Source organism: Polypterus senegalus, chromosome 2, assembly GCF_016835505.1.
Source record: "Polypterus senegalus isolate Bchr_013 chromosome 2, ASM1683550v1, whole genome shotgun sequence".
In the NCBI taxonomy this organism is placed as follows: domain Eukaryota; kingdom Metazoa; phylum Chordata; class Cladistia; order Polypteriformes; family Polypteridae; genus Polypterus; species Polypterus senegalus.
In genome coordinates this window covers 176,472,737-176,499,050 of record NC_053155.1, presented here as the reverse complement: position 1 = coordinate 176,499,050, position 26,314 = coordinate 176,472,737, and the positions used below count along the sequence as shown (strand labels likewise).

Genomic DNA, 26,314 nt, shown 5'->3' with positions numbered 1-26,314 from the left:
TGGATTTTATATTTGGTAACATTACAGAATTAGTCAAAGTACTGAATACACTGTTACTGTACACATCATGATTGATAAATTAAAACTGTTCTTTAAAACTATTGCCCTTTCATCATTCTCAAAAATTTATGAAAACCTTCTCATGTTTAGAGAGATTTCTGCTCACCACAACCTGGTATCTTAAGCAACCTTATTCCAAAAAAGATTTATAAGTTATTGCAGCACGGGTTCTATGTATATACAGCAGCACTGACAGCAGGGAACCTCATTAGATAGACCCCAGTTTTTACGGGATACCACCCTCCCCAAATACTACTTATATAGATCTCAATCCTATCGCCCACATACAAAGAATACCGATTTTGAAAACCTTTGCCAAAAATCCAGTATATGAGACCTCTGGTGTGTTAGATTTTATGGGTGAATATATTACAGTACATTAAACAAACGTTGAAGATTAGAAGCTAAGTGTCTGCTTTTAATAAATCCATTTGGTCTTGTGCTATTACATAAGGAAACACTTTCTCGATCCTTCTGGCTAGAACTTTGGAGAATATCTTAATATCATTACTTAGGAGTAAGACTGTTCTGTATGATGCATATCCATATTTTTATTAGGGAAGACAGTAATTAATGCTTGGCGAAACGTTTGAGGAATAATTTGGTTTTCTCTACCATCTATAAACACTTCTAATAATAGAGGAGCTAACTTACAGTGCATCCGGAAAGTATGTGCATCACTTTTTCCACATTTTGTTATGTTACAGCCTTATTCCGAAATGGTTTAAATTTATTTTTTTCCTCAGAATTCTACACACAACACCCCATAATGATAACGTGAAAAAAGTTTACTTGAGGTTTTTGCAAATTTATTAAAAATAAAAAAAACTGAGAAATCACATGTCACTGCTACAGATCACAATGTCATCAACAAACATCGTAGCCCACAGGGACTCCTACCTAATCTCGTCTGTCAACCTGTCCATCACCACTGCAAATAAGAAAGAGCTCAGAGTCAATCCCTGACGTAATCCCCCACAAGCGCGAGAGAGAGACACACACAGCTGCATGTGCACACATACACACACACACACACACACACGCGAGTGAGACAGAGACAGAGAGAGAGAGAGAGAGAGACGCAGGCGCGCGCACGCACACTCACGCGCGCAAAAGAGACACAGGCACATGTACACTCACGCACGCAAGAGACACACAGGCGCACGCACACACGCCAGAGACGGCTGGCCACATAATCCACCGTAATCATGTTTTACAACAAAGCAGAAAAATTTTACTGAAAAAATGAACTTACCAACTAAAAATAGACTATGCTCACTCTCGCAACTTACAGTTCTTGTTACTGATTGATGCGTTTTTTTTTTGCGGTGGGACGTTGGATAATACAGAATGTTGGATAAGCGAGACTCTACTGTATATATACACACACATATAAATATACACATATATACATACACACATATACATACATATATTATATATGTGTGTATACCTATACTAATAAAAGGCAAAGCCCTCACTGACTGATTCACTGACTCATCACTAATTCTCCAACTTCCCGTGTAGGTAGAAGGCTGAAATTTGGCAGGCTCATTCCTTACAGCTTACTTACAAAAGTTGGGCAGGTTTCATTTCGAAATTCTACATGGCCCTGTGTGAAAAAGTAATTGCCCCCTTGTAAAAAAATAACCTAACTGTGGTGTATCACACCTGAGTTCAATTTCCGTAGCCACCCCCAGGCCTGATTACTGCGACACCTGTTTCAATCAAGAAATCACTTAAATAGGAGCTGCCTGACACAGAGAAGTAGACCAAAAGCACCTCAAAAGCTAGACATCATGCCAAGATCCAAAGAAATTAAGGAACAAATGAGAACAGAAGTAATTGAGATCTATCAGTCTGGTAAAGGTTATAAAGCCATTTCTAAAGCTTTGGGACTCCAGCGAACCACAGTGAGAGCCATTATCCACAAATGGCAAAAACATGGAACAGTGGTGAACCTTCCCAGGAGTGGACGGCCGACCAAAATTACCCCAAGAGCGCAGAGACGACTCATCCGAGAGGTCACAAAAGACCCCAGGACAACGTCTAAAAGAACTGCAGGCCTCGCTTGCCTCAATTAAGGTCAGTGTTCATGACTCCACCATAAGAAAGAGACTGGGCAAAAACGGCCTGCATGGCAGATTTCCAAGACGCAAACCACTGTTAAGCAAAAAGAACATTAGGGCTCGTCTCAATTTTGCTAAGAAACATCTCAATGATTGCCAAGACTTTTGGGAAAATACCTTGTGGACTGATGAGACAAAAGTTGAACTTTTTGGAAGGCAAATGTCCCGTTACACCTGAAGGAGAATGTCCGGCCATCTGTTCGTCAACTCTGAAGCAATCATGGGTGCTGCAACAGGACAATGACCCAAAACACACCAGCAAATCCATCTCTGAATGGCTGAAGAAAAACAAAATGAAGACTTTGGAGAGGCCTAGTCAAAGTCCTGACCTGAATCCAATTGAGATACTAGGGCATGACCTTAAAAAGGCGGTTCATGGTAGAAAACCCTCAAATAAAACTGAATTACAACAATTCTGCAAAGATGAGTGGGCCAAAATTCCTCCAGAGCGCTGTAAAAGACTCATTGCAAGTTATCGCAAACGCTTGATTGCAGTTATTGCTGCTAAGGGTGGCCCAACCAGTTATTAGGTTCAGGGGGCAATTACTTTTTCACACAGGGCCATGTAGGTTTGGATTTTTTCTCCCTAAATAATAAAAACCATCATTTAAAAACTGCATTTTGTGTTTACTTGTGTTATATTTGACTAATGGTTAAATGTGTTTGATGATCAGAAACATTTTGTGGGACAAACATGCAAAAGAATAAGAAATCAGGAAGGGGGCAAATAGTTTTTCACACCACTGTATGTATATGTGTGTGTGTATATACACACACACATATATATATACATATACACACACACATTATATATATACACATTTTTATATAAACTGCTCAAAAAAATTCAAGGAACACTTTGAAAATACATCAGATCTCAATGGGAAAAAGAAATCCTCCTGGATATCTAAACTGATATAGACTGGGTAATGTGTTAGGAACGAAAGGATGCCACATCGTTTGATGGAAATGAAAATGATCAACCTACAGAGCCCTGAATTCAAAGACGCCCCAAAAATCAGAGTGAAACAATTACGTGGCAGGCTAGTCCATTTTGGCAAAATTTAATTGCAGCAACTCAAAATTGTACACAGCACTTTGTATGGCCCCCGTGTTCTTGTATACATGCCTGACAACATCGGTGCATGCTTCTAATGAGATGACAGATGGTGTTGTGGGGGATCTCCTCCCATATCTGGACCAGGGCATCACTGAGCTCCTGGACAGTCTGAGGTGCAACCTGGTGGCATTGGATGGACCAAAACATAATGTCCCAGAGGTGCTCTATTGGATTTAGGTCAGGAAAGTGTGGTGGCCAGTCAATGGTATCAATTCCTTCATCCTCCAGGAACTGCCTGCATACTCTCACCACATGAGGCCAGGAATTGTCGTGCACCAGGAGCCACTGTACCAGCATAGGGTCTGACAATGGGTCCAAGGATTTCATCCTGATACCTAATGGCAGCCAAGGTGCCTTTGTCAAGCCTGTAGCGGTCTGTGTGACCCTCCATGGATATGCCTCCCCAGACAATCATTAACCCACCACCAAACTGCTCATGCTGAATGATGTTACAGGCAGCATAATGTTCTCCATGGCTTCTCCAGACCCTTTCACTTCTGTCACGTGCTCAGGGTGAACCTGCTCTCATCTGTAAAAAGCAGAGGGCAACAGTGGTGCATCTGCCAATTCTGGTATTCTATGGCGAATGCCAATCGAGTTGCATGCTGCTGGGTAGTGAGCTCAGGGCCCATTAGAGGACATGGGGCCCTTGGGTCACCCTCATGAAGTCTTTCTGGTTGTTTGGTCAGAGACATTCACACCAGTGGCCTGCTGGAGGTCATTTTGTAGATCTCTGGCAGTGCTCATCCTGTTCCTCCTTGCCCAAAGGAGCAGATACTGGTCCTGCTGATGGGTTATGAACCTTCTATGGCCCTATCCAGCTCTCCTAGAGTAACTGCTTGTCTCCTAGAATCTCCTCCATGCCCTTGAGACTGTGCAGGAGACACAGCAAACCTTCTGGCAATGACACGTATTGATGTGCCATCCTGGAGAAGTTGGACTACCTGTGCAACCTCTGTAGGGTCCAGGTATCGGCTCATGCTACCAGTAGTGACACTGACTGTAGTCAAATGCAAAACTAGTGAAGAAACAGTCAGAAAAGACGAGGAGGGAAAAATGTCAGTGGCCTCCACCTGTTAAACCATTCCTGTTTTGGGGGTCATCTCATTGTTGCCCCTCTAGTGCATCTGTTGTTAATTTCATTAACACCACAGCAGCTGAAACTGATTAACAACCCCCTCTGCTACTTAACTGACCAGATTAATATCCCAAAAGTTTCATTGACTTTATGCTATACTCTGATTAAAAAGTGTTTCTTTAATTCTTTTTGATATAGTGTGTGTATATATATATATATATATATATATATATATATATATATATATATATATATAGTGTATATATACAAACACAACACAATGACAACACAATTACATTGTCAATCATATTGCGTTATTATTAAAATGTTTCCTTTTCTTTTTCAATACTTTAACACACTACTTCGCTGCGAAGCGTGGGTATTTTGCTAGTCTATACTAATAAAAGGCAAAGCCCTCACTGACTGACTCACTCACTCGCTCATCACTAATTCTCCAACTTCTTGTGTAGGTGGAAGGCTGAAATTTGGCAGGTTCATTCCTTACAGCTTACTTACAAAAGTTAAGCAGGTTTCAATTTTCGAAATTCTACGCGTAACGGTCATAACTGGAACCTACTTTCGACCATATATACGGCCGTGTGAGGCGGAGTTGCGTGCTGCAGCATCACGCCTCCTATGTAAGTACGTACAGAACAAGGAAGAACTCCAAAGAGTGCTGAACAAAAAACGCATTTCACAATTGAGAAGGCAGCAAAAGATTATGAAGCGAGTGACGCATACAAGCATATTCAGAAGTGCAGCTACTGCGGAAACAAAGTACGGTGTGAACCGTAAGTTTAAATTAAGTTTATAGACAACGAATACGGTATTTGCGAGATATAAGTTTAATGAGAAGACACACAGTATAAACAAGACTTTGGATAACTTTGTAACGGAGTTAAAATTGCTGTAGCAAGAAACTTTTAAGTGCCAGGTCTTAGCTAACATTAAATAAAGCCGTGGACATGGCGAGATCGCACGAGTACAGCTGAGAAGCTTCGATGCATGTACTTCGAGCGGCTCACGTCAACTTACTTTGCGGGACTGGGAAAGGTTAAATTGCGTTCATAGACACACTACCACTAAATATTCGCAGACAAATCCACAACTTAATACCAGGAATGCCTTTTAAACATATGTTTGTATGATTATTTTTATATATTTTAAGCCCTTAGAAACTCTCCCACACTGTTTATAAATATTCTCCGCACAGTTATACAGTAAACCCTTGTTTATCACGGTTAATCCGCTCCAGACAGATAAATGAATTTCCACGAAGTAGGATTCTTTATTTATAAATCTAATATTTTCGCAGTTAGAGCATAGAAAACCTGTTTACGACCTTCTAAATACGTTTTTTAACATTATTAGCGCCCTCTAGACATGAAATAACACCCTTTAGTCAAAAGTTTAAACTGTGCTCCATGACAAGACAGAGATGACAGTTCTTTCTCACAATTAAAGGAATGCAAACATATCTTCCTCTTAAAAGTGCGCGTAAGGAGCAGAGAATGTCAGAGAGAGAGAGTAAAGTAAACAATGAAAAATCAATAGGGCTGTTGCGCTTTTAAGTATGCAAGCACCGCGATAAAGCAGCGGCAATGAAGGGATCAATGCTAAGGTAGCCTTTCAGCATTTTTACAGGAGCGTCCCGTATCTTTTAAGCAAACAACCTCTGTGCAAAAGCCCTCTGCTCACATCTCCTCCGCTTAGAGAACGCCAGAGAGAGAGAGAGAGAGCGAGATTAAAGCAAACAATCAAAAATCAATAAGTGAGCTTTTGGACGACCTCGATAAAGCGGCATTTTTAGAGGAGCCCCGTATCCACTAGGCAAAAGCTTCTGTGCAAACAACACTCAGCACACACCCCTCCGCCAGGCTAGAGAATGTCAGAGAGGGTGAGATAGAGGCAGAGACAAGCAAACAATCGAAAGCACCGCGAGGAGGCATATCTTATAGCATTGAGGAGTTTTGGTTAATATGTAATACGTGCTCTGATTGGGTAGCTTCTAAGCCATTCGCCAATAGCGTCCCTTGTATGAAATCAACTGGGCAAACAAACTGAGGAAGCATGTACCATAAATTAAAAGACCCATTGTCCGCAGAAATCCGCAATATACATTTACATATGCTTACATATAAAATCCGCGATAGAGCAAAACCGCAAGGGATCACTGTATATATATATTATATATATATATATATATATATATATATATATATACATACACACTAATAAAAGGCAAAGCACTCACTGACTCATCACTAATTCTCCAACTTCCCGTGTAGGTAGAAGGCTGAAATTTGGCAGGCTCATTCCTTACAGCTTACTTGCAAAAGTTGGGCAGGTTTCATTTCGACATTCTACGCCTAATGGTCATAACTGGAAGGTATTTTCTCCATTAACTGTAATGGAGTTGAGCTGGCAATGACGTGAGGGGGCGGAGTTTCATGTGACATCATCACGCCTCTCACGTAATCACGTGAACTGACTGTCAACGCAGTGCGTAGGAAAACCAGGAAGACCTCCAAAAGCGCTTTAAGAAAACATGCATTATATAATTGAGAAGGCAGCTAAACAATAAGAAGCGAAGCGAGTGACATATACTACCATATTCATGAGTGCTGCTACCTCGGAAAGAAAGCAAGGTGTAAACCTAAACTTTAAATTAAGTTCATAGACAGGCTACCGCTGATGCGTTTCACATGCCCCCAGGTAATGCGGGATACAAGTTTAATGAGAGGACGCAGGATATAAATGAGAGTTTTGATCACTTTGTAACTAAGTTAAAATTGTAGGTGAAGGGGTGTGCTTATGCAAATTCTGAGAGACTGTGCTTGTGGGGGATTGACAGTTAAGGCGGGTGGGGGAGTCACGTCATCTCCCCTCCCATTAATCTCATTTCGCTCTGAGCTGAGCTCTGGCTAACGCCGCCTTCCTAAGCAACTCGCCAGACTGCCACCAAATACTCACAGAAAAATCCACAAGTTAATACACACGCTATCTCTCGAAGTTTCTCCACACTGAATCCTCCAGGCACTACTTACAAAAGGTCACATTGACAATCGTGTTACGCTATTTTTAAAATCTTTCCTTTTCTTAGCACAAGCACAGCTGAGAAGCTTTGATGCATGTGCTCCATAACGCGTTAAAAAATAATGCATTTAATCACACTTTGCATTACAAACAAAGGGGAGCTTTTGTCAATGCATGATTTCCTGGTACTGTACACCGATTACATTGATCAGCGCATCCCGATTCATTTTACCCTCGCACCACCTTAGTTTGAGAAGAAGTCTGAAAAATATGAGGTTAACACAGAAAACATCACCAATTCAAGCTTTATGAATAATCGATTCGCCATCAATAATTGTTTTGGTAAAGCCATCCTCCTTCCATTTTATAATTTTTCCGCCAATAGCCATGATTAAATGAACGGTAAATAAAGTAAGAGCAAAGCGAGGGTGACTTATTTAGGCAGGCATATATATGACAGCAACACTCATGACAATGTCAATCATGTTACGTTATTATTAAAATGTTTCCTTTTCTTTTTCATTACTTCTTTAAAACACTACTTCTCCGCTGTGAGGCGCGGGGATTTTGCTATATATCGTGATCCCTTGCTGTATCGCGCTTTGACTTTCGCGGTTTTGCTCTATTGCGGATTTTATATGTAAGCATATGTAAATGTATATTATGGATTTTTGCTGATTCATGGATTTCTCAAGCGGACAATGGGTCTTTTAATTTATGGTACATGCTTCCTCAGTTAGCTTGCCCAGTTGATTTCATACAAGGGACGCTTATTGGCGGATGGCTTAAAAGCTACCCAATCAGAGCACGTATTACATATTAACTAAAACTCCTCAATGCTATAAGATATGCCTCCTGCGCTTTGCTCGATTGTTTGCTTGTCTCTGCCTCTATCTCACCCTCTCTGACATTCTCTGCGCCTGACGGAGGGGGTGTGAGCAGAGGTGCCGTTTGCCTAGTGGATAACGGACGCTCCTCTAAGAAATGCCGCCTATCGAGGTGCGCCCAAAAGCACACATTGATTTTTTGATTGTTTGCTTTAATCTCGCGCTCTCTCTCTGACGTTCTCTGCGCTTGATGGAGGAGATGTGAGCAGAGGGGCTTTTTGCACAGAGGCTGTTTGCTTAAAAGATACGGACGCTCCTGTAAAAAATGCTGAAAGGCTACCTTCGCATTGATCCCTTCATTGCCGCTGCTTTATCGCGGTGCTTGCATACTTAAAAGCGCAACAGCCCTATTGATTTTTCATTGTTTACTTTACTCTCTCTCTGACATTCTCCGCTCCTTACACGCACTTTTAAGAGGAAGATATGTTTGCATTCTTTTAATTGTGAGAAAGAACTGTCATCTCTGTCTTGTCATGGAGCACAGTTTAAACTTTTGACTAAAGGGTGTTATTTCATGTCTAGAGGGCTCTAATAATGTTAAAAAACATATTTAGAAGGTCGTAAACAGGTTTTCTATGCTCTAACTACGAAAAGATTAGATTTATAAATAAAGAATCCTACTTCGTGGAAATTCATTTATCTGTCTGGAGCGGATTAACCGCGATAAACAAGGGTTTACTGTATAACTGTACGGAGAATATTTATAAACAGTGTGGGAGAGTTTCTAAGGGCTTAAAATATATAAAAATAATCATACAAACATATGGTTTCTACTTCGCGGATTTTCACCTATCGCGGGGGGGATCTGGAACGCAACCCCCGCGATCGAGGAGGGATTACTGTATACACATACACACACACACACACACACACACACACACACACACACACACACACACACACATGCATGTACACAGACTATATACACATTCTGCATAGCAAACATCAATAGTAGGTACATAAACAAAATTATGTAGCAATCTTCTACATATTTTAAAATAAATCTAACCACACAGTGAAACTGAATGATGTTAATTAAACTAAAGCAGGTTTTTTGTTTATTGAGAATATGAAAAGCTGCATCTATAGCTCTATATCTACATACGCCTGAACAGCCACTTTATTGGGTACACCTTGCTAGTACTGGTTCTTTTGTCTTCAAAACTGCCATAATTCTTTGTGGCATAGATTCAACAACATGCTTGAAACATTCCTCTGGGATTTTGGTTCATATTGACATGACAGCATCACGCAGTTGCTGCAGATTTGTCAGCTGCACATCCATGATGTAAATCTCCCATTTCACCACATTCTAAAAGAGCTCTGTTGAATTGAACTCTGGGGAATGTGGATGACACTTGAGTACAGTGAATTCAGTGAAACCAGTATGAGATAATTTTAACTTTGTGACTGTGATAGTGCAGGTCGGCCCCATGCTAACAGATCCCATCGGGAGCCTCCAGAACCCCCAACTGCTGATATTTCCGAGGGATCAGCTGAGAAAATGAGGACATCACACAAAGCAAGGGGAAGGTTAAAACAGTGCTTAGTGCTTTCATTAAATGAAACAAATCAAATTAATGTTCAAAAGTGCTGCGCGAAATCCGTAATAAATAAAAAAAATCCAATAAAAGTAAAAGTGGAGGTTAAAATTTAAATAAAGCCATTAAAATTACTTTAAAAACAATATGGCAGGAAACTGCCCTTTTCTAAAAGTCAGGTGCCTCTTTCGTAAAACTGATGTCTCCCTCTGCTTGTCTCGTAGGGGCCTCAAAGCAGAGAAGTCGCCCTGCCAACAGACACACCCAAACCTTCCAAAGGTCTGGGTTTTTGCCGTTCCATGGCTACAGTAAGGCTCCCTCTCTGGACCTAAGCTCGGGTCCCCAAAGGCCACAGCTTTCACAATGGAGCTCTCAGTCCAAGCATCATCGATGCCAGCTGTCTAACCAGTCTTATGAGGGGAGTCATTTACACACCTGGTCACTGCCACTCCTCGTACATGCTCAAATGGAGTGACCCATTTCAACCTCCCCAACTGTTAGCCGCACACTCCTCTCCATGGGCTCTCTTCCTAGCTGCCTGCCTTCTCTCTCTCGAGCCCGCTCTCTTCAATTCGCTCACTCCTGCATCAGCGTTCATTCTCCCTCATGTCCTCTTTACACCCCACTCAGTTGTCTGCGTTCCCCACCCCTCCCCGCGATCCCTTATGCTTCCCTTTTAGATGCTGAAGAGCATTTGCCCGATTGCTGCACCGGGCTGCTAATGTGGCATCAGACCACCCTAACGTGTTGGCAATGCAACACACAGACATCTGGCTGCCTCGCACCCACCCGAAGACTGGCCGTCTTCTCAGTAGATTTTGCTTGCACATGCAAAGTGTGTGAAAGTGTCCATTTCTTTAAAACATGGTCATCAACAATACTCAGATAGGCTATGGCATTTAAACAATGCTCAATTGGTACTAAGGGGTCCAAACTGTGCCAAGAAAATATCTCCTACAACATTACACCACCACTAGCCTGAACCATTGATACAAAGCAGGATGGATCCATGCTCTCATGTTGTTGACGCCAAATTCTGACCCCACCATCCAAATTTTGTAGCAGAAATCAACATTCATTAGACCAGGCAACATTTTTCCAATCTTATATTGTCTGATTTTGGTGAGCCCGTGCGAATTGTAGCATCAGTTGCCTGATCTTAGCCGGCAGGAATGGCACCTGGTGTGATCTTCTGCTGCTGTAGGGTTCGACATGCTGTGCATTCAGAGATGCTCTTTGGCACAACTCTGTTTGTAATGGGTTACTGTTGGCTTTCTATCGGCTCAAACCAGTCTGGCCATTCTCCTCTGACCTCTGGCATCAACAAGGCATTTTTGCACAGAGAACTGCTGCTCACTTGATATTTTCCTTTTTTTGCACCACTCTCTGTAATCCACAGAGATGGTTGTGTGTGAAATTCCCAGTAGATCAGCAGTTTTGGAAATATTCAGACCAGCCCGCCTAGCACCAACAATCATGCTATGTTCAAAGTCCCGTAAATCCCCTTTCTTCCCCATTTTGATGCTCGTTTTGAACTTCACCAGGTTATCTTGACAATGTCTACATGCCTAAATGCATTGAGTAACTGCCATGTGACACAAAATGCATGGGCTCATCAGAACCTTAGCGGACATGAAAACTATGGCCAATTGATGGCCTTGGGGGCATTAACTCCAAAAGCATTTGTGTGCGTCATCTCTGCTCAATCACCTTCTGTTCTATGACATTTTTTACTAAAATACTCAAGAGGATTTCTCTTACATGTTCCTTTACTGGGTTTCAAGGACTTTTCAAGTCCTTGAAAGTCAGTAGTTTCAGCTGTGTGATATAATCTTACATGTCTTGTCAAATATTTACTACTAAACATCTTTGAGAGTAATGACTGCTGAAATGTAACTGTGCAATCATGTATGAATACATTTCAAAACAGTCATTTTAACAGTAATAGCCAGATGCATTCATCCATCCATTGTCTAACCCGCTGAATCCGAATACAGGGTCACGGGGGTCTGCTGGAGCCAATCCCAGCCAACACAGGGCACAAGGCAGGAACCAATCCTGAGCAGGGTGCCAACCCACCGCAGGACACACACAAACACACCCACACACCAAGCACACACTAGGGCCAATTCAGAATCGCCAATCCACCTAACCTGCATGTCTTTGGATTGTGGGAGGAAACCGGAGTGCCCGGAGGAAACCCACGCAGACACGGGAGAACATGCAAACTCCACACAGGGAGGACCCCAGGTCTCCTAACAACATTTGTAATATTTTGTCTATCTCCTAACAACATTTGTAATATGTTTGAAGCTATAAAGAAAAGGAAACATTTTGAAAATAACGTAACATGATTGTCAATGTAATTGTTTTGTCACTGTTGTGAGTAATGAGTGTTGTTGTCATATATATATATATATATATATTTACACACACACATATAAACATATACATATCTATACATATACACATATATATATACATATATATCTACATATATATATATATATATATATATACATATACACACACACATACATAAACATATACATATACATATACATATACATACTATATATATATATATATATATACATACACACACACACATATATAAACATATATATACATATACACACATATCTACATATATACACACACAGCTATTTCAGATCAGTGCAATACGCTGCTTGTTAAAACGGATAACTCCCGCTCTTACGCAAGTCTGCGTGGATATTATGAACTATCGATTTGTTCAAGTTCTATTTAAATTTTAAATAGAAGGAATTTTTATTTAGTCGACAGAAATATCTTTGGTAGGAATGGTAAAACAGACAGGAATATTATTCGTGAATAAATCAACTCAAACCTTAAACAACTTATAATATTTTGCTCTCCATAAAAATATATCCTGTCTAAATTATACAAGTTAGAAATAAAGTAAACGTCAAAAGAACAAACATTCAAATTTCTTTACTCTTATGTAATTTTATATAAAAAATAAACTTAAATTTTAAATATCCCAAAAGATTTTGCTCTCCATAAAAATATATCCTGTCAAAATTATACAAATTCAAATATGAACATGCTGCATAACAAAACCTAGAAATATAAATAAAATGTGTTCCTTTCAGCAATAACAAATCAAATCATTCAGTTGTCTTTGCTCATATGTCATTTTAGAGCTGGACGCCTGGCATCTTTTTTGGCCACAGGTTCGTTTATGTTTGGTGTGAGGTTCTGTGTTGTGGAGATTCTCAGGATGGATTGCAGGTGCTCATCAGTGAGGCGACTCCTGTGTGCTGTTTTGTTAGTCTTTATCACTGAGAAGAGCTTCTCACACAGATATGTGCTACCAAACATGCACAAGGTTCGAGCCGCATGTAGACGGACTTTTTGTTCTTCAAAGTCACCAAAGCGCCGTGCAAACTCAGTGCGCCAGTTTATCAGCAAAGTGCGATTTGGGAACACCGTAGTGACGACTTGGTTTAACATTACTTGGCAACAGGGAAAGTGGGCAAGGTGCACTGGTGCATTTGTGTCTCCCATAAAAGCAGCTTCACTTGAAATCACTTTGTGATTGTGCACGGGTTAAAACGTCCGCTGAAGTGTCAGATTCTTATTTAATTATGCTGCTTTCTGTATCTTCTGCATTGCATTCAGGTTAACCTGATGTTTTGTCTCATAGTGCCGCCTTAGATTAAATTCTGTAATTACAGCCACATTAGCTCCACAAATGAGACACACGGGTTCAGTAAACATATACTCAGCCTCCCATCGGTTTTTAAAGGCTCTATTTTCAGAATCAACTTTTCTCTTCAGCATCGTGTGAGCTAGCTTCGCAATAACTTGATTAACTCGGTAAGTGTTCGGCAAGGCAGCTGAAGCGCTGCATTATGGGATCTGTAGTTTATTGTGTTACCAGCGCTTCATATACCCGGCTTTAATAACAATAATACAGTATATAAAATGATCTCGGGGCGGATATAATTACACGCCGGTCGGATGTGGCCCCTGCCCTTGAGTTTGACACATATGGACTAAATAGAACTTGAAAAGATATATTTTTTCAAATGTGATCGCGCAATTCAGATAGAGTTGACGCAAGACTACAGCCTGCATGCCTCAATAAGTCATCCTCCCTCGCTCTTACTTTTTACCGCTCATCTAATGAATACACTGAGTATGGCTTTACCAAAACAATCACCGATGGCGAATAAAGTATCCATTATTCGAGTATGTAGATCGGGTTATATATATATATATACATATATATATATATACCCGCGTATCGTAGCGGAGAAGTAGTGTGTTAAAAAGCTAGAAAAGAAAAGGGAACATTTTAAAAATAACGTAACATGACTGTCAATATACAGTATTTGTTTTGTGAGTGTTACTGAGTGTTGCTGTCATCAAGGATTTGATTATCATTATTTCTTTCAATCAGGTTCGTATTTGTAGGATGTGTTGTGTTCAAGTTACATTCCGTGTTTGTCAATCGCTGTAAAGATGACAGGTTTCATTCATCGATTCGTTTCTTACTGCATCAATAAACAGCTCGTCTTCTTCTTTATCTGAGACCTGACACACTGCATGCACGGTTTTTTACACTGTCTTCCTTTAGCGGGACATTGACTTTTTCCAACGTGTGCTTTGTTTTGGATTTATGAATATGCTTGTATGTATCAGACGCTCATATTTTTTGCTGCCTTTTCAATTGTGTAATTCGGTTTTTGTTCAGCGCTCTTTGGAACTGTGGCTTTTTATCTGTGCACTGCGCCAGTTCACGTGAGCCTTCGGTGTACATGCATCGAAGTTCCCAGCTGTACTGGTGCCATCTCGTGCTATGTCCATGGCTGTATTTAATGTTACCTTAGTCCTGGCACTTAAAACTTTCTCTCGCAGTTTCGCTGAGTTTGTACCAAACACCACCCTAACCATCTCATCTTCCTCTGCATAAGCACAGTCCTTAACCCGTGAATATTTAATGGAGTTTGCTATTGGATTGCCGCTGACGGACGGCCTTATATGGGCAGGCACTAAATTACAAACGCCAGCGCAGCCTGTCTATGAACTTAATTTAAAGTGTAGGTTTACATCGTGCTTTGTTTCCGAAGTAGCAGAAGTCATGAATATGGTTGTATATGTCACTCGCTCGCTTCTTATTGTTTCGCTGCCTTCTCAATTATATAATGCATGTTTTCTTCAGCGCTTTTTTTAGGTCTTCCTGGTTTTCTATGTACTGCGTGATTACGTGGGAGGCGTGATGATGTCACACGAAACTCCGCCCCCACGGCGTTGAAGCTCATCTCCATTACAGTAAATGGAGAAAAACTGCTTCCAGTTATGACCATTACGCGTAGAATTTCGATATAAAACCTGCCCAACTTTTGTAAGGAAGCTGTAAGGAATGAACCTGCCAAATTTCAGCCTTCCACCCACACGGGAAGTTGGAGAATTAGTGATGAGTCAGTGAGTGAGTGAGTCAGTGAGTGAGTGAGTGAGTGAGGGCTTTGCCTTTTATTAGTATAGATCTATTTAATGGTACCTTGATTACAAAAAGTACCAATTCTTGCCTAAAATGAACATTTCTAGAGGAGCCCAACATTGTGAATGCTAATGAAGGTTGAAAGCCCATGTAATGAAAAGCCTTTAGTAACCTTTGAGACTATTAGTACTATCAAAATATATATTTCAAAAGAAAATTTTGGAACTCTGGACAATAAGACTAACACCTGTTTTGAGTTCAGAAGAGTATTCTGCTTATGGTTTATAAAGCCTTAAATAATCTCGCCCCATCTTATATAATCGGAATGTCTGACACCTTATATTCCAAATCGTAACCTTAGTCATTTGAGGATCTCTCTCCTTAGAATTCCAAGAACAAAACTTAAAAGAAGTGGTGAGGTGGCCTTCTGCTGCTATGCACCTAAAATCTGGAATAGCCTGCCAATAGGAATTCGCCAGGCTAATACAGTAGAGCACTTTAAAACACTGCTGAAAACATATTACTTTAACATGGCCTTTTCATAACTTCACTTTAAACTTCATCCTGATACTCTGTATGTTCAATTCATCATAATAACTATTCCTGGTGGCTCCAAAATCCGTACTGACCCCTACTCTCTCTCATGTTTCTTTTTCCGGTTTCTCACCACCACCACCTACTCAAAGCATCATGATGCTCCAACAATGATGGATGGATTAAAAGCCAGACGTCTACGTGACCATCATCATCATCAAGTCCTTCCGTGATAACCCTAAATCCAAAGAGGACTGTTTCATTTATGTTAGGTAGAATGCCCAGAGGGGACTGGGCAGTCTTATGGTCTGGAATCCCTACAGATTTTATTTTTTTCTCCAGCCGTCTGGAGTTTTTTTTTTTTTTCTGTTCACCCTGGTCAATGGACCTTACTCTTATTCTATGTTAATTAATGTTGACTTATTTTACTTTCTTACTGTGTCTTTTATTTTTCTATTCTTCATTATGTAAAGCACTTTGAGCTACTTTTTGTATGAAAATGTGCTATATAAATAAATGTTGTTGTTATTATCTAACAAACAGGTTGCACCCTTGTTCAGGACCAGTGGAATAAAAAGCCAGGAGCAGAGTTTTTTCTCTGGGACCCAAGGAAGTGTACAACCCTGGATGGGGCACAAAGTAAATATTTTACTCAAATTAACTGAATATTTAATACCATCTTAAAGGATCCCTTTCTCATAAATCGAAGAGTATCCTAACACCAGGAATGATTTCAAAGTTATACTCTAATATTCATGCAAACAAGACTAAATACAACAGACCAGAGAGAAGGAGGTCACTACGGAAGCAAGCGCATTTAGTTGAAATGCATTTCTGCAAGTCATGCATAACCCTTGAATGCCAAGTGTCAGGAGTAGAGGCCACTAGACAGCACATCTCCATGAATATGTAGGTAGGAATTAGAGAAAATAAAGGATCTTGCCTATTTCCTTCATTTACTAAAGGTGTAAAAGAGTCTGATGTAGTTTCTTGCCTTCTGATAATCACTTACCCCAGGTGTTCTCTTACCTGCAGATAGATGTAATATTTCCAAGAGTATAAAAGACTGCAAACAATGTTAAACCATTTGTAGGAATCCAAAGAAAAATAACTCCCTAAAAAAATAAAAGAAGAGCTGAGGTAAGAAAAAAAATACACACATAAACAAAATATTTAATGAACTTTCTGAAGGGTTGTTTCCGACATAACCAAAAGTCTGATTTAAAATTTAATACTGAGCAAGATAGATACTTTAACAGTCTTAGCAGTCCAAAAAGTTCAATGATCTGATTTTCCTGAAGAAACTGAATACATTTTTTCTGGGTTTTATTAAGCAACCTTGTGGTGAAGTGTAATGTACTGAGGCAGTATTCCTTTCATACAAACAGCATAACAGTATGCAATCTTTCAGAAAACTTTTGTTTTCACAATTACATACAGCATATCACTATAAACCTGCAGAAAAGAAACACCTAATATATAATATACTGTATGGTCCTCTAAATGACAGAAATGATTTTGTACCAGATACAGTAATACAGCACAAGTGCCACATCACATTAAAATTTGAAATGACTATATTGTTACTTGTTTTCTCAAGGTTACTCATTTTTTAGCTCTTTCCAATTTTAAAATTATGTAAAGAATAGCACAATGAACATATTTGGTACAGAGAGGAGAACCCAACATTCTTAAATATTTTACAGTCCCAAAACGAACATAGTAACTTACAAATTTCTCTTCAGCATTCTACAAAATCAATAAAGCAAATAGTATGTTGATGTAGCTTGTAAGTAAGAACACTGAAAAGCATAATGCCACTCACTTACCTGCCATATTGTAATATTTGCAAAGGATGCATATATATATATATATATATATATATATATATATATATATATATATATATATATATATATATACACACACACACACAGTAATCCCTCCTCGATCGCGGGGGTTGCATTCCAGAACTACCTCCCCCGCGATAGATGAAAATCCGCGAAGTAGAAAGCATATGTTTGTATGGTTATTTTTATATATTTTAAGCCCTTATAAACTCTCCCACACTGTTAACATTATTAGAGCCCTCTAGACATGAAATAACACCCTTTAGTCAAAAGTTTAAACTGTGCTCCATGACAAGACAGAGATGAAAGATCTTTCTCACAATTAAAAGAATGCAAACATATCTTCCTCTTCAATGAATGCGTGTCAGGAGCAGAGAATGTCAGAGAGAGAGAGAGCGAGAGAAAAGCAAACAATCAAAAAATCAATACATGCTTTTGAGCTTTTAAGTATGCTGAAGCACCGCGATAAAGCGGCATTTTGTAGAGGAGCGTCCGTATCCTCTAGGCAAACTGCCTCTGTGCAAACAGCCCCTCCGCTCACACCCCCTCCGTCAGGCAGAGATAGTGAGAGAGACAGAGAAAAGCAAACAATCAAGTACCATGTGAGAAGTATATCATTGAGGAGTTTTATTTAATATGTAATATATGCTCTGATTGGGTAGCTTCTAAGCCATCCGCCAATAGCGTCCCTTGTATGAAATCAACTGGGCAAACAAACTGAGGAAGCATGTACCATAAATTAAAAGACCCATTGTCCGCAGAAATCTGCGAACCAGCGAAAAATCCGTGAGATATGCTTACATTTAAAATCCGCGATGGAGTATATCTAGACTAATAAAAGGTAAAGCCCTCACAGACTGATCACTAATTCTCCAACTTCCCGTGTAGGTAGAAGGCTGAAATTTGGCAGGCTCATTCCTTACATCTTCCTTACAAACGTTGGGCAGGTTTCATTTCGAAATTCTATGCATAATGGTCATAACTAGAAGCTATTTTTCTCCATTTACTGGAATGGAGTTGAGCTCGAAAACGGTGGGGGGGCGGAGTTTCGTGTGACATCATCACGTCTCCCACGTAATCACGCAGTACGTAGAAAGCCAGGAAGAGCTCCAAAAAGCGCTGAAGAAAACATGCATTATATAATTAAGAAGGAGCGAAACAATTAGAAGCGAGCGAGTGACATTAAAAACCATATTCAGTGGCTCACGTAAACTGACGCAGTGCGCAGACAAAAAGCAACAGTTCCAAAGAGTGCTGAACAAAAACTGAATTACACTGCTATGCTCAAATAGACAAACCACACGCCGTGGCGCAATAGTAGAGGCTTAGCCCTACGCCACGTCCGAGGTTCGATTCCCGAGAGGGAATGCACCAAGTATGTACGCTCACTTCCCAAATCATTTCAGCCTCGCATCCCCTTGGTTAGAGGCGATGAAAAATATGCGTTAACGCAGAAAGACAGATCATCAATTGAAGTTTTATGAATAATGGATACTTTATTCGCGATCAATGATTGTTTTGGTAAAGCCATACTCAGTGTATTCATTAGATGAACGGTAAAAAAAGTAAGAGAGAGGGAAGGTAACTTATTGAGGCACGCAGGCAAAACCACAATAGCACGCGGGCTCGATGTACTGTAGTGCGTCAACTCGATCTGAATTGCGATCACATTTGAAAAATATATCTTTTCAAGTTCTATTTAGTCCATATGTGTCAAACTCAAGGCCTGCAGGCCACATCCGACCGGCGTAATTATATCCGCCCGAGATCATTTTATATATTATTGTTATTAATGGCCGGGGATATGAAGCGCTGGTAACACAATAAACTACAGATCCCATAATGCAGCGCTTCAGCTGCCTTGCCGAACACTTACCGCGTTAATCAAGTCTAGCTTATGATGATGCAAGTTATTGCGAAACTAGCCCACACGATGCCGAAGAGAAAAGGTGATTCTGAACATAGAGCCTTTAAAACCGATGGGAGGCTGAGTATATGTTTACTGACATTGCCGGTAAACCCGTGTGTCTCATTTGTGGAGCTAATGTGGCTGTAATTACAGAATTTAATCTAAGACGGCACTATGAGACAAAACATCAAGATAACCTGAAAGACCTGAATGCAATGCACAAGATACAGAAAGCAGAAGAGTTAAAGAAGAATCTGACACTTCAGCAGACGTTTTTACCGTGCAAAATCACAAAGTGATTTCAAGTGAAGCTACTTTTATGGGAGACACAAATGCACCAGTGCAACTTGCCCCACTTTCCCTGTTGCCAAGTAATGTTGAACCAAGTCGGCACAACGGTGTTCCCAAATCGCACTTTGCTGATAAACTGGCGCACTGCGCACTGAGTTCGCACGCGCTTTGGTGACTTTGAAGAACAAAAAGAATTTTGAGTTGTTTCAACCCATTTGCCGTCGATGTGGAAACTGCACCTGTGCAGATTCAGATGGAGGTGATTGAGCTGCAGTGTAATGGCACACTGAAGGCAAAGTACGATACTGCACGGCCCGCACAGTTTATTCACTCCATTCCCGCACAAATGCTCCAGCTCCGTCTACATGCGGCTCGAACCTTGTGCATGTTTGGTAGCACATATCTGTGTGAGAAGCTCTTCTCAGTCATGAAGACTAACAAAACAGCACACAGGAGTCGCCTCACTGATGAGCACCTGCAGTCCATCCTGAGAATCTCCACAACACAGAACCTCACACCAAACATAAACGAACTTGTTGCCAAAAAAAGATGCCAGGCGTCCAGCTCTGATAAAATGACATAAGAGCAAAGACAACTGAATGATTTGATTTGTTATTGCTGAAAAGAACAAATTTTATTTATATTTCCAGGTTTTGTTATGCACCATGTTCATATTTGAATTTGTATAATTTTGACAGGATATATTTTTATGGAGAGCAAAATCTTTTGGGATATTTAAAATTTAAGTTTATTTTTTATATAAAATTACATAAGAGTAAAGAAATTTGAATGTTTGTTCTTTTAACGTTTACTTTATTTCTAACTTGTATAATTTAGACAGGATATATTTTTATGGAGAGCAAAATATTATAAGTTATTTAAGGTTTGAGTTGATTTATTCCGGAATAATATTCTGTCGACTAAATAAAAATTCCTTCTATTTAAAATTTAAATAGAACTTGAACAGATATCGATAGTTCATAATATCCAGGCAGACTTGCACGTAAGAGCGGAGTCATCCGTTTTAACAAACAGCGTATTGCACTGATCTGAAATAGCCTGCCCATTTAATTATTTAGGAATGGATAAATAAATTAAGATTTTGTACAAATAATGTTTTTCATTTTTCTTCCTTCATGGATTCTGGCACCCCCAGCAACAGTTGCTCGCACCCCAAAGACTGTATATACAGTGGTGTGAAAAACTATTTGCCCCCTTCCTGATTTCTTATTCTTTTGCATGTTTGTCACACAAAATGTTTCTGATCATCAAGCACATTTAACCATTAGTCAAATATAACACAAGTAAACACAAAATGCAGTTTTAAATGATGGTTTTATTATTTAGGAGAAAAAATCCAAACCTACATGGCCCTGTGTGAAAAGTAATTGCCCCTGAACCTAATAACTGGTTGGGCCACCCTTAGCAGCAATAACTGCAATCAAGCGTTTATGATAACTTGCAAGAGTCTTTTACAGTGCTCTGGAGGAATTTTGGCCCACTCATCTTTGCAGAATTGTTGTAATTCAGCTTTATTTGAGGGTTTTCTAGCATGAACCGCCTTTTTAAGGTCATGCAATAGCATCTCAATTGGATTCAGGTCAGGACTTTGACTAGGCCACTCCAAAGTCTTCATTTTGTTTTTCTTCAGCCATTCAGAGGTGGATTTGCTGGTGTGTTTTGAGTCATTGTCCTGTTGCAGCACCCAAGAACGCTTCAGCTTGAGTTGACGAACAGATGGCGGACATTCTCCTTCAGGATTTTTGGTAGACAGTAGAATTCATGGTTCCATTTATCACAGCAAGCCTTCCAGGTCCTGAAGCAGCAAAAAAACCCTAGACCATCACACTACACCACCATATTTTACTGTTGGTATGATGTTCTTTTTCTGAAATGCTGTGTTCCTTTTACGCCAGATGTAACGGGACATTTGCCTTCCAAAAAGTTCAGCTTTTGTCTCATCAGTCCACAAGGTATTTTACCAAAAGTCTTGGCAATCATTGAGATGTTTCTTAGCAAAATTGAGACGAGCCCTAATGTTCTTTTTGCTTAACAGTGGTTTGCGTCTTGGAAATCTGCCATGCAGGCCGTTTTTGCCCAGTCTCTTTCTTATGGTGGAGTCGTGAACACTGACCTTAATTGAGGCAAGTGAGGCCTGCAGTTCTTTAGACGTTGCCCTGGGGTCTTGTGTGACCTCTTGGATGAGTTGTCTCTGCGCTCTTGGGGTAATTTTGGTCGGCCGGCCACTCCAGGGAAGTTTCACCACTGTTCCATGTTTTTACCATTTCTGGATAATGGCTCTCACTGTGGTTCGCAGGAGTCCCAAAGCTTTAGAAATGGCTTTATAACCTTTACCAGACTGATAGATCAATTACTTCTGTTCTCATTTGTTCCTGAATTTCTTTGGATCTTGGCATGATGTCTAGCTTTTGAGGTGCTTTTGGTCTACTTCTCTGTGTCAGGCAGGTGTGGCAGTAATCAGGCCTGGGGGTGGCTACGGAAATTGAACTCAGGTGTTATACACCACAGTTAGGTTATTTTTTAGCAAGGGGCCAATTACTTTTTCACACAGGGCCATGTAGGTTTGGATTTTTTTTCTCCCTAAATAATAAAAACCATCATTTAAAACTGCATTTTGTGTTTACTTGTGTTATATTTGACTAATGGTTAAATGTGTTTGATGATCAGAAACATTTTGTGTGACAAACATGCAAAAGAATAAGAAATCAGGAAGGATGTGTGTGTGTGTGTGTGTGTTATATATATATATATATATATAAACACACACACACACACACACATATGACAGCAACACTCATCACTCACAACAGTGACAAAACAATTACATTGACAATCATGTTATGTTATTTTCAAAATGTTTTCTTTTCCTTTTTCATTACTTCTTTAACACACTACTTCTCCGCTGCGAAGCGCAGGTATTTTGCTAGTCTCTATATATATCTATACGAATAAAAGCCCTCACTGACTCACTCACTCATCACTAATTCTCCAAATTCCCGTGTAGGTAGAAGGCTGAAATTTGGCAGGCTTATTCCTTACAGCTTACTTACAAAAGTTAAGCAGGTTTCATTTCGAAATTCTACACGTAACGGTCATAACTTTCGATAAATGTCGACAACATCCGCCATGTTAAACTTTATTTACGGCCCCATTTTCACGAAATTTGGTAGGCAGCTTTCCTGTGCTAACCGAAACCGATGTACTTACTTATTTCGATGGTATGACGCCACTGTCGGATGCCATATTGAATTTTCCAACGTTACTAATTCTCCAACTTCCCGTGTAGGTAGAAGGCTGACCCCATCTTCACGAAATTTGGCAGGTGGCTTCCCTGCACTAACCAAAACCGATGTACGTACTTATTTCAGTGGTATGACACCGCTGTCGGCCGCCATATTGAACTTTCCAACGTCACGAATTCTCCAACTTCCCATGTACAGTCATGTGAAAACATTAGGACACCCTTTGAAAGCATGTGGTTTTTTGTAACATTTTTAATAAATGGTTATTTCATCTCCGTTTCAACAATACAGAGAGATTAAAGTAATCCAACTAAACAAAGAAAACTGAAGAAAAGTCTTCAAGATCTTCTGTAAATGTCATTCTACAAAAATGCCTATTCTAACTGAGGAAAAAGATAGGACACCCTCACATGTATTCCCTCTTAAATTGGCTCAGATCTCACACAGGTATATCACACCAGGTGCACATAATTAGTAGATCTTTACTCTGCATGTTGAATGAGGCTTGCCCTATTTAAACCTCAGACATTTAGTTTGGTGTGCTCCTGACTGTTGAAGTGAGAGTGAGCACCATGGTGAGAACAAAAGAGCTGTCAGAGGACTTCAGAAAAAAGATTGTAGCAGCCTATGAGTCTGGGAAGGGATTTAAAAAGATCTCAAAAGATTTTGAAATCAGCCATTCCACTGTCCGGAAGATAGTCTACAAGTGGAGGGCTTTCAAAACAACTGCCAACATGCCCAGGACTGGTGCCCCAGCAAGTTCACCCCAAGAGCAGACCGCAAGATGCTAAAAGAGGTCTCCAAAACCCTAAAGTGTCATCTCGAGAACTACAGCAGGCTCTGGCTACTGTTGATGTAGAAGTACATGCCTCTACAATCAGAAAGAGACTGTACAAGTTTAACTTGCATGGGAGGTGTGCAAGGAGGAAACCTTTGCTTTCCAAGAGAAACATCGAGGCCAGACTGACATTTGCCAGAGATAAAGTTGACAAAGACCAGGACTTCTGGAATAATGTTCTTTGGACAGATGAGTCCAAAATTGAATTATTTGGACACAACAGCAGAGGACATGTTTACGTAAACCAAACACAGCATTCCAAGAAAAGAACCTCATACCAACTGTGAAGCATGGAGGTGGAAGTGTCATGGTTTGGGGCTGCTTTGCTGCAGCAGGACCTGGTCAGCTCACCATCACAGAATCCACGATGAATTCTACTGTGTATCAGAAGGTGCTTGAAGAACATGTGAGACCATCAGTTAGAAAATTAAAGCTGAAGCGGAACTGGACCATGCAACATGACAATGACCCAAAACATACTAGTAAATCAACCAAAGATTGGCTGAAAAAGAAGAAATGGAGAGTCCTGGAATGGCCAAGTCAAAGTCCAGATTTGAATCCCATTGAGATGCTGTGGGGTGACTTGAAAAGGGCTGTACGTGCAAGAAACCCCTCAAACATCTCACAGCTGAAAAAGTTCTGCATTGAGGAGTGGGGTAAAATTTCCTCAGACCGATGTCGAAGACTGGTAGATGGCTACAAGAACCGTCTCACTGCAGTTATTTCAGCCAAAGGAGGTAACACTCGCTATTAGGGGCAAGGGTGTCCTATCTTTTTCCTCAGTTAGAATAGGCATTTTTGTAGAATGACATTTACAGAAGATCTTGAAAAGACTTTTCTTCAGTTTTCTTTGTTTAGTTGGATTACTTTAATCTCTCTGTATTGTTGAAACGGAGATGAAATAACCATTTATTAAAAATGTTACAAAAAACCACATGCTTTCAAAGGGTGTCCTAATGTTTTCACATGACTGTAGATAGAAGGCTAAAATTTGGCAGGCTCATTCCTTACAGCTTACTTACAAAAGTTAAGCAGGTTTCATTTCGAAATTTTACATGTAACGGTCATAACGGTCGACAACGTCCGCCATGTAGAACTTTCTTATTAATGGCCCCATCTTCACGAAATTTGGTAGGCGGCTTCCCTGCACTAACCGAAACCAATGTACATACTTATTTCGGTGGTATGATGCCACTGTCGGCCACCATATTGAACTTTTCAACGGTCTTTGTTACTTATGGGCCCATCTTTAACAAATTTGGTACACGGGTTCCCAACGCTAACTGAATCCTACTTATGTACATATCTACGTCCATAGCCTGCAGCTCGGTCACCGTGTGAGGCGGCGTTGGGTCCCCCATCCCAATGCCTCCGACGTTGTTGGCTGCCTGCCTATATAAGGGCGTCCGTTGCTCTGGTCTCTACATTCCCTTCCTTGCTTCGCCACAGGATTCACGTCTCCCTGCTATTAACTACTGCCTTTTTATTTAATACACGGCTTCTCCGCTGTTTTATTGTTCGTTTATTATGATTATAGTTATTGTGTAGGTATTTTAGACTTACTTTACATTGTTCAGGTACCCATTTCCTTTATCATTCCAACCGTACCCCCATTAACATGTCTATGGAGGTGATCACCATTGATCAAAGAGCTGTCACTTACCGAATGGTTTCCATGCCCGGAGATGGCACCTACCTTTTCCATTCTCTGTGTTACATATTGCACGGCCATATCAGGCTCACTCTTGATATCCGGAGGAACATTGTGTCTTATGTATTGAATGACTGGGACAGGTTCAAGGTGTGGACTGATGACGGTACAGGAGATAATTATACTACACAGGAGCACTATAAGAGTGAAATGCTTAAGAGCCCTTAACCTATGCATGTGCATGTGAGTTGATGGCTGCCGCTGAATTGTTCGGTTGTCGCTTTCAAGTGTACCAAAATGGCCAAATATTTTACACCTTTCGACAACTGCCAGTGCCTCTTAACATCTTAGACTCAAAGGTGACGATTTCAGTAGTGGACACTTTGATGTTTATGAATGTTTAAACTCTCAAAAGCTGGATGTGAAGTTATCGATGAAACCGGTTTTATGCTTACAACGCTCGACAGATGCCGAATGTCACTTCAACACAAGTCCTGAAAATACTGTCGTCACTGAAACAAACCATGAAACTCAAACCGATTATGACAGCAGCAATCCAAGCTGTGAGATTTGAAACAAGATTACTGTTCACATGGCCAACTGTACGTTGCATGCTCAAGAGTAAGCTCAGCGCACAGC

General features: G+C 40.3%; 1 protein-coding gene across 1 annotated transcript in view; it reads right to left on the bottom strand.

Annotated features, from left to right (window-relative positions):
* The window catches only part of LOC120523558 (vesicle transport protein SFT2B-like), a 144,749-nt gene that overhangs the window by 82,817 nt on the left and 35,618 nt on the right, over positions 1 to 26,314 (bottom strand). Inside the window, exon 3 of the mRNA XM_039744963.1 lies at positions 16,903 to 16,988. Within this exon, the coding sequence (XP_039600897.1) occupies positions 16,903 to 16,988 (86 nt within the window). The remainder of the gene's footprint in view (positions 1 to 16,902; positions 16,989 to 26,314) is intronic.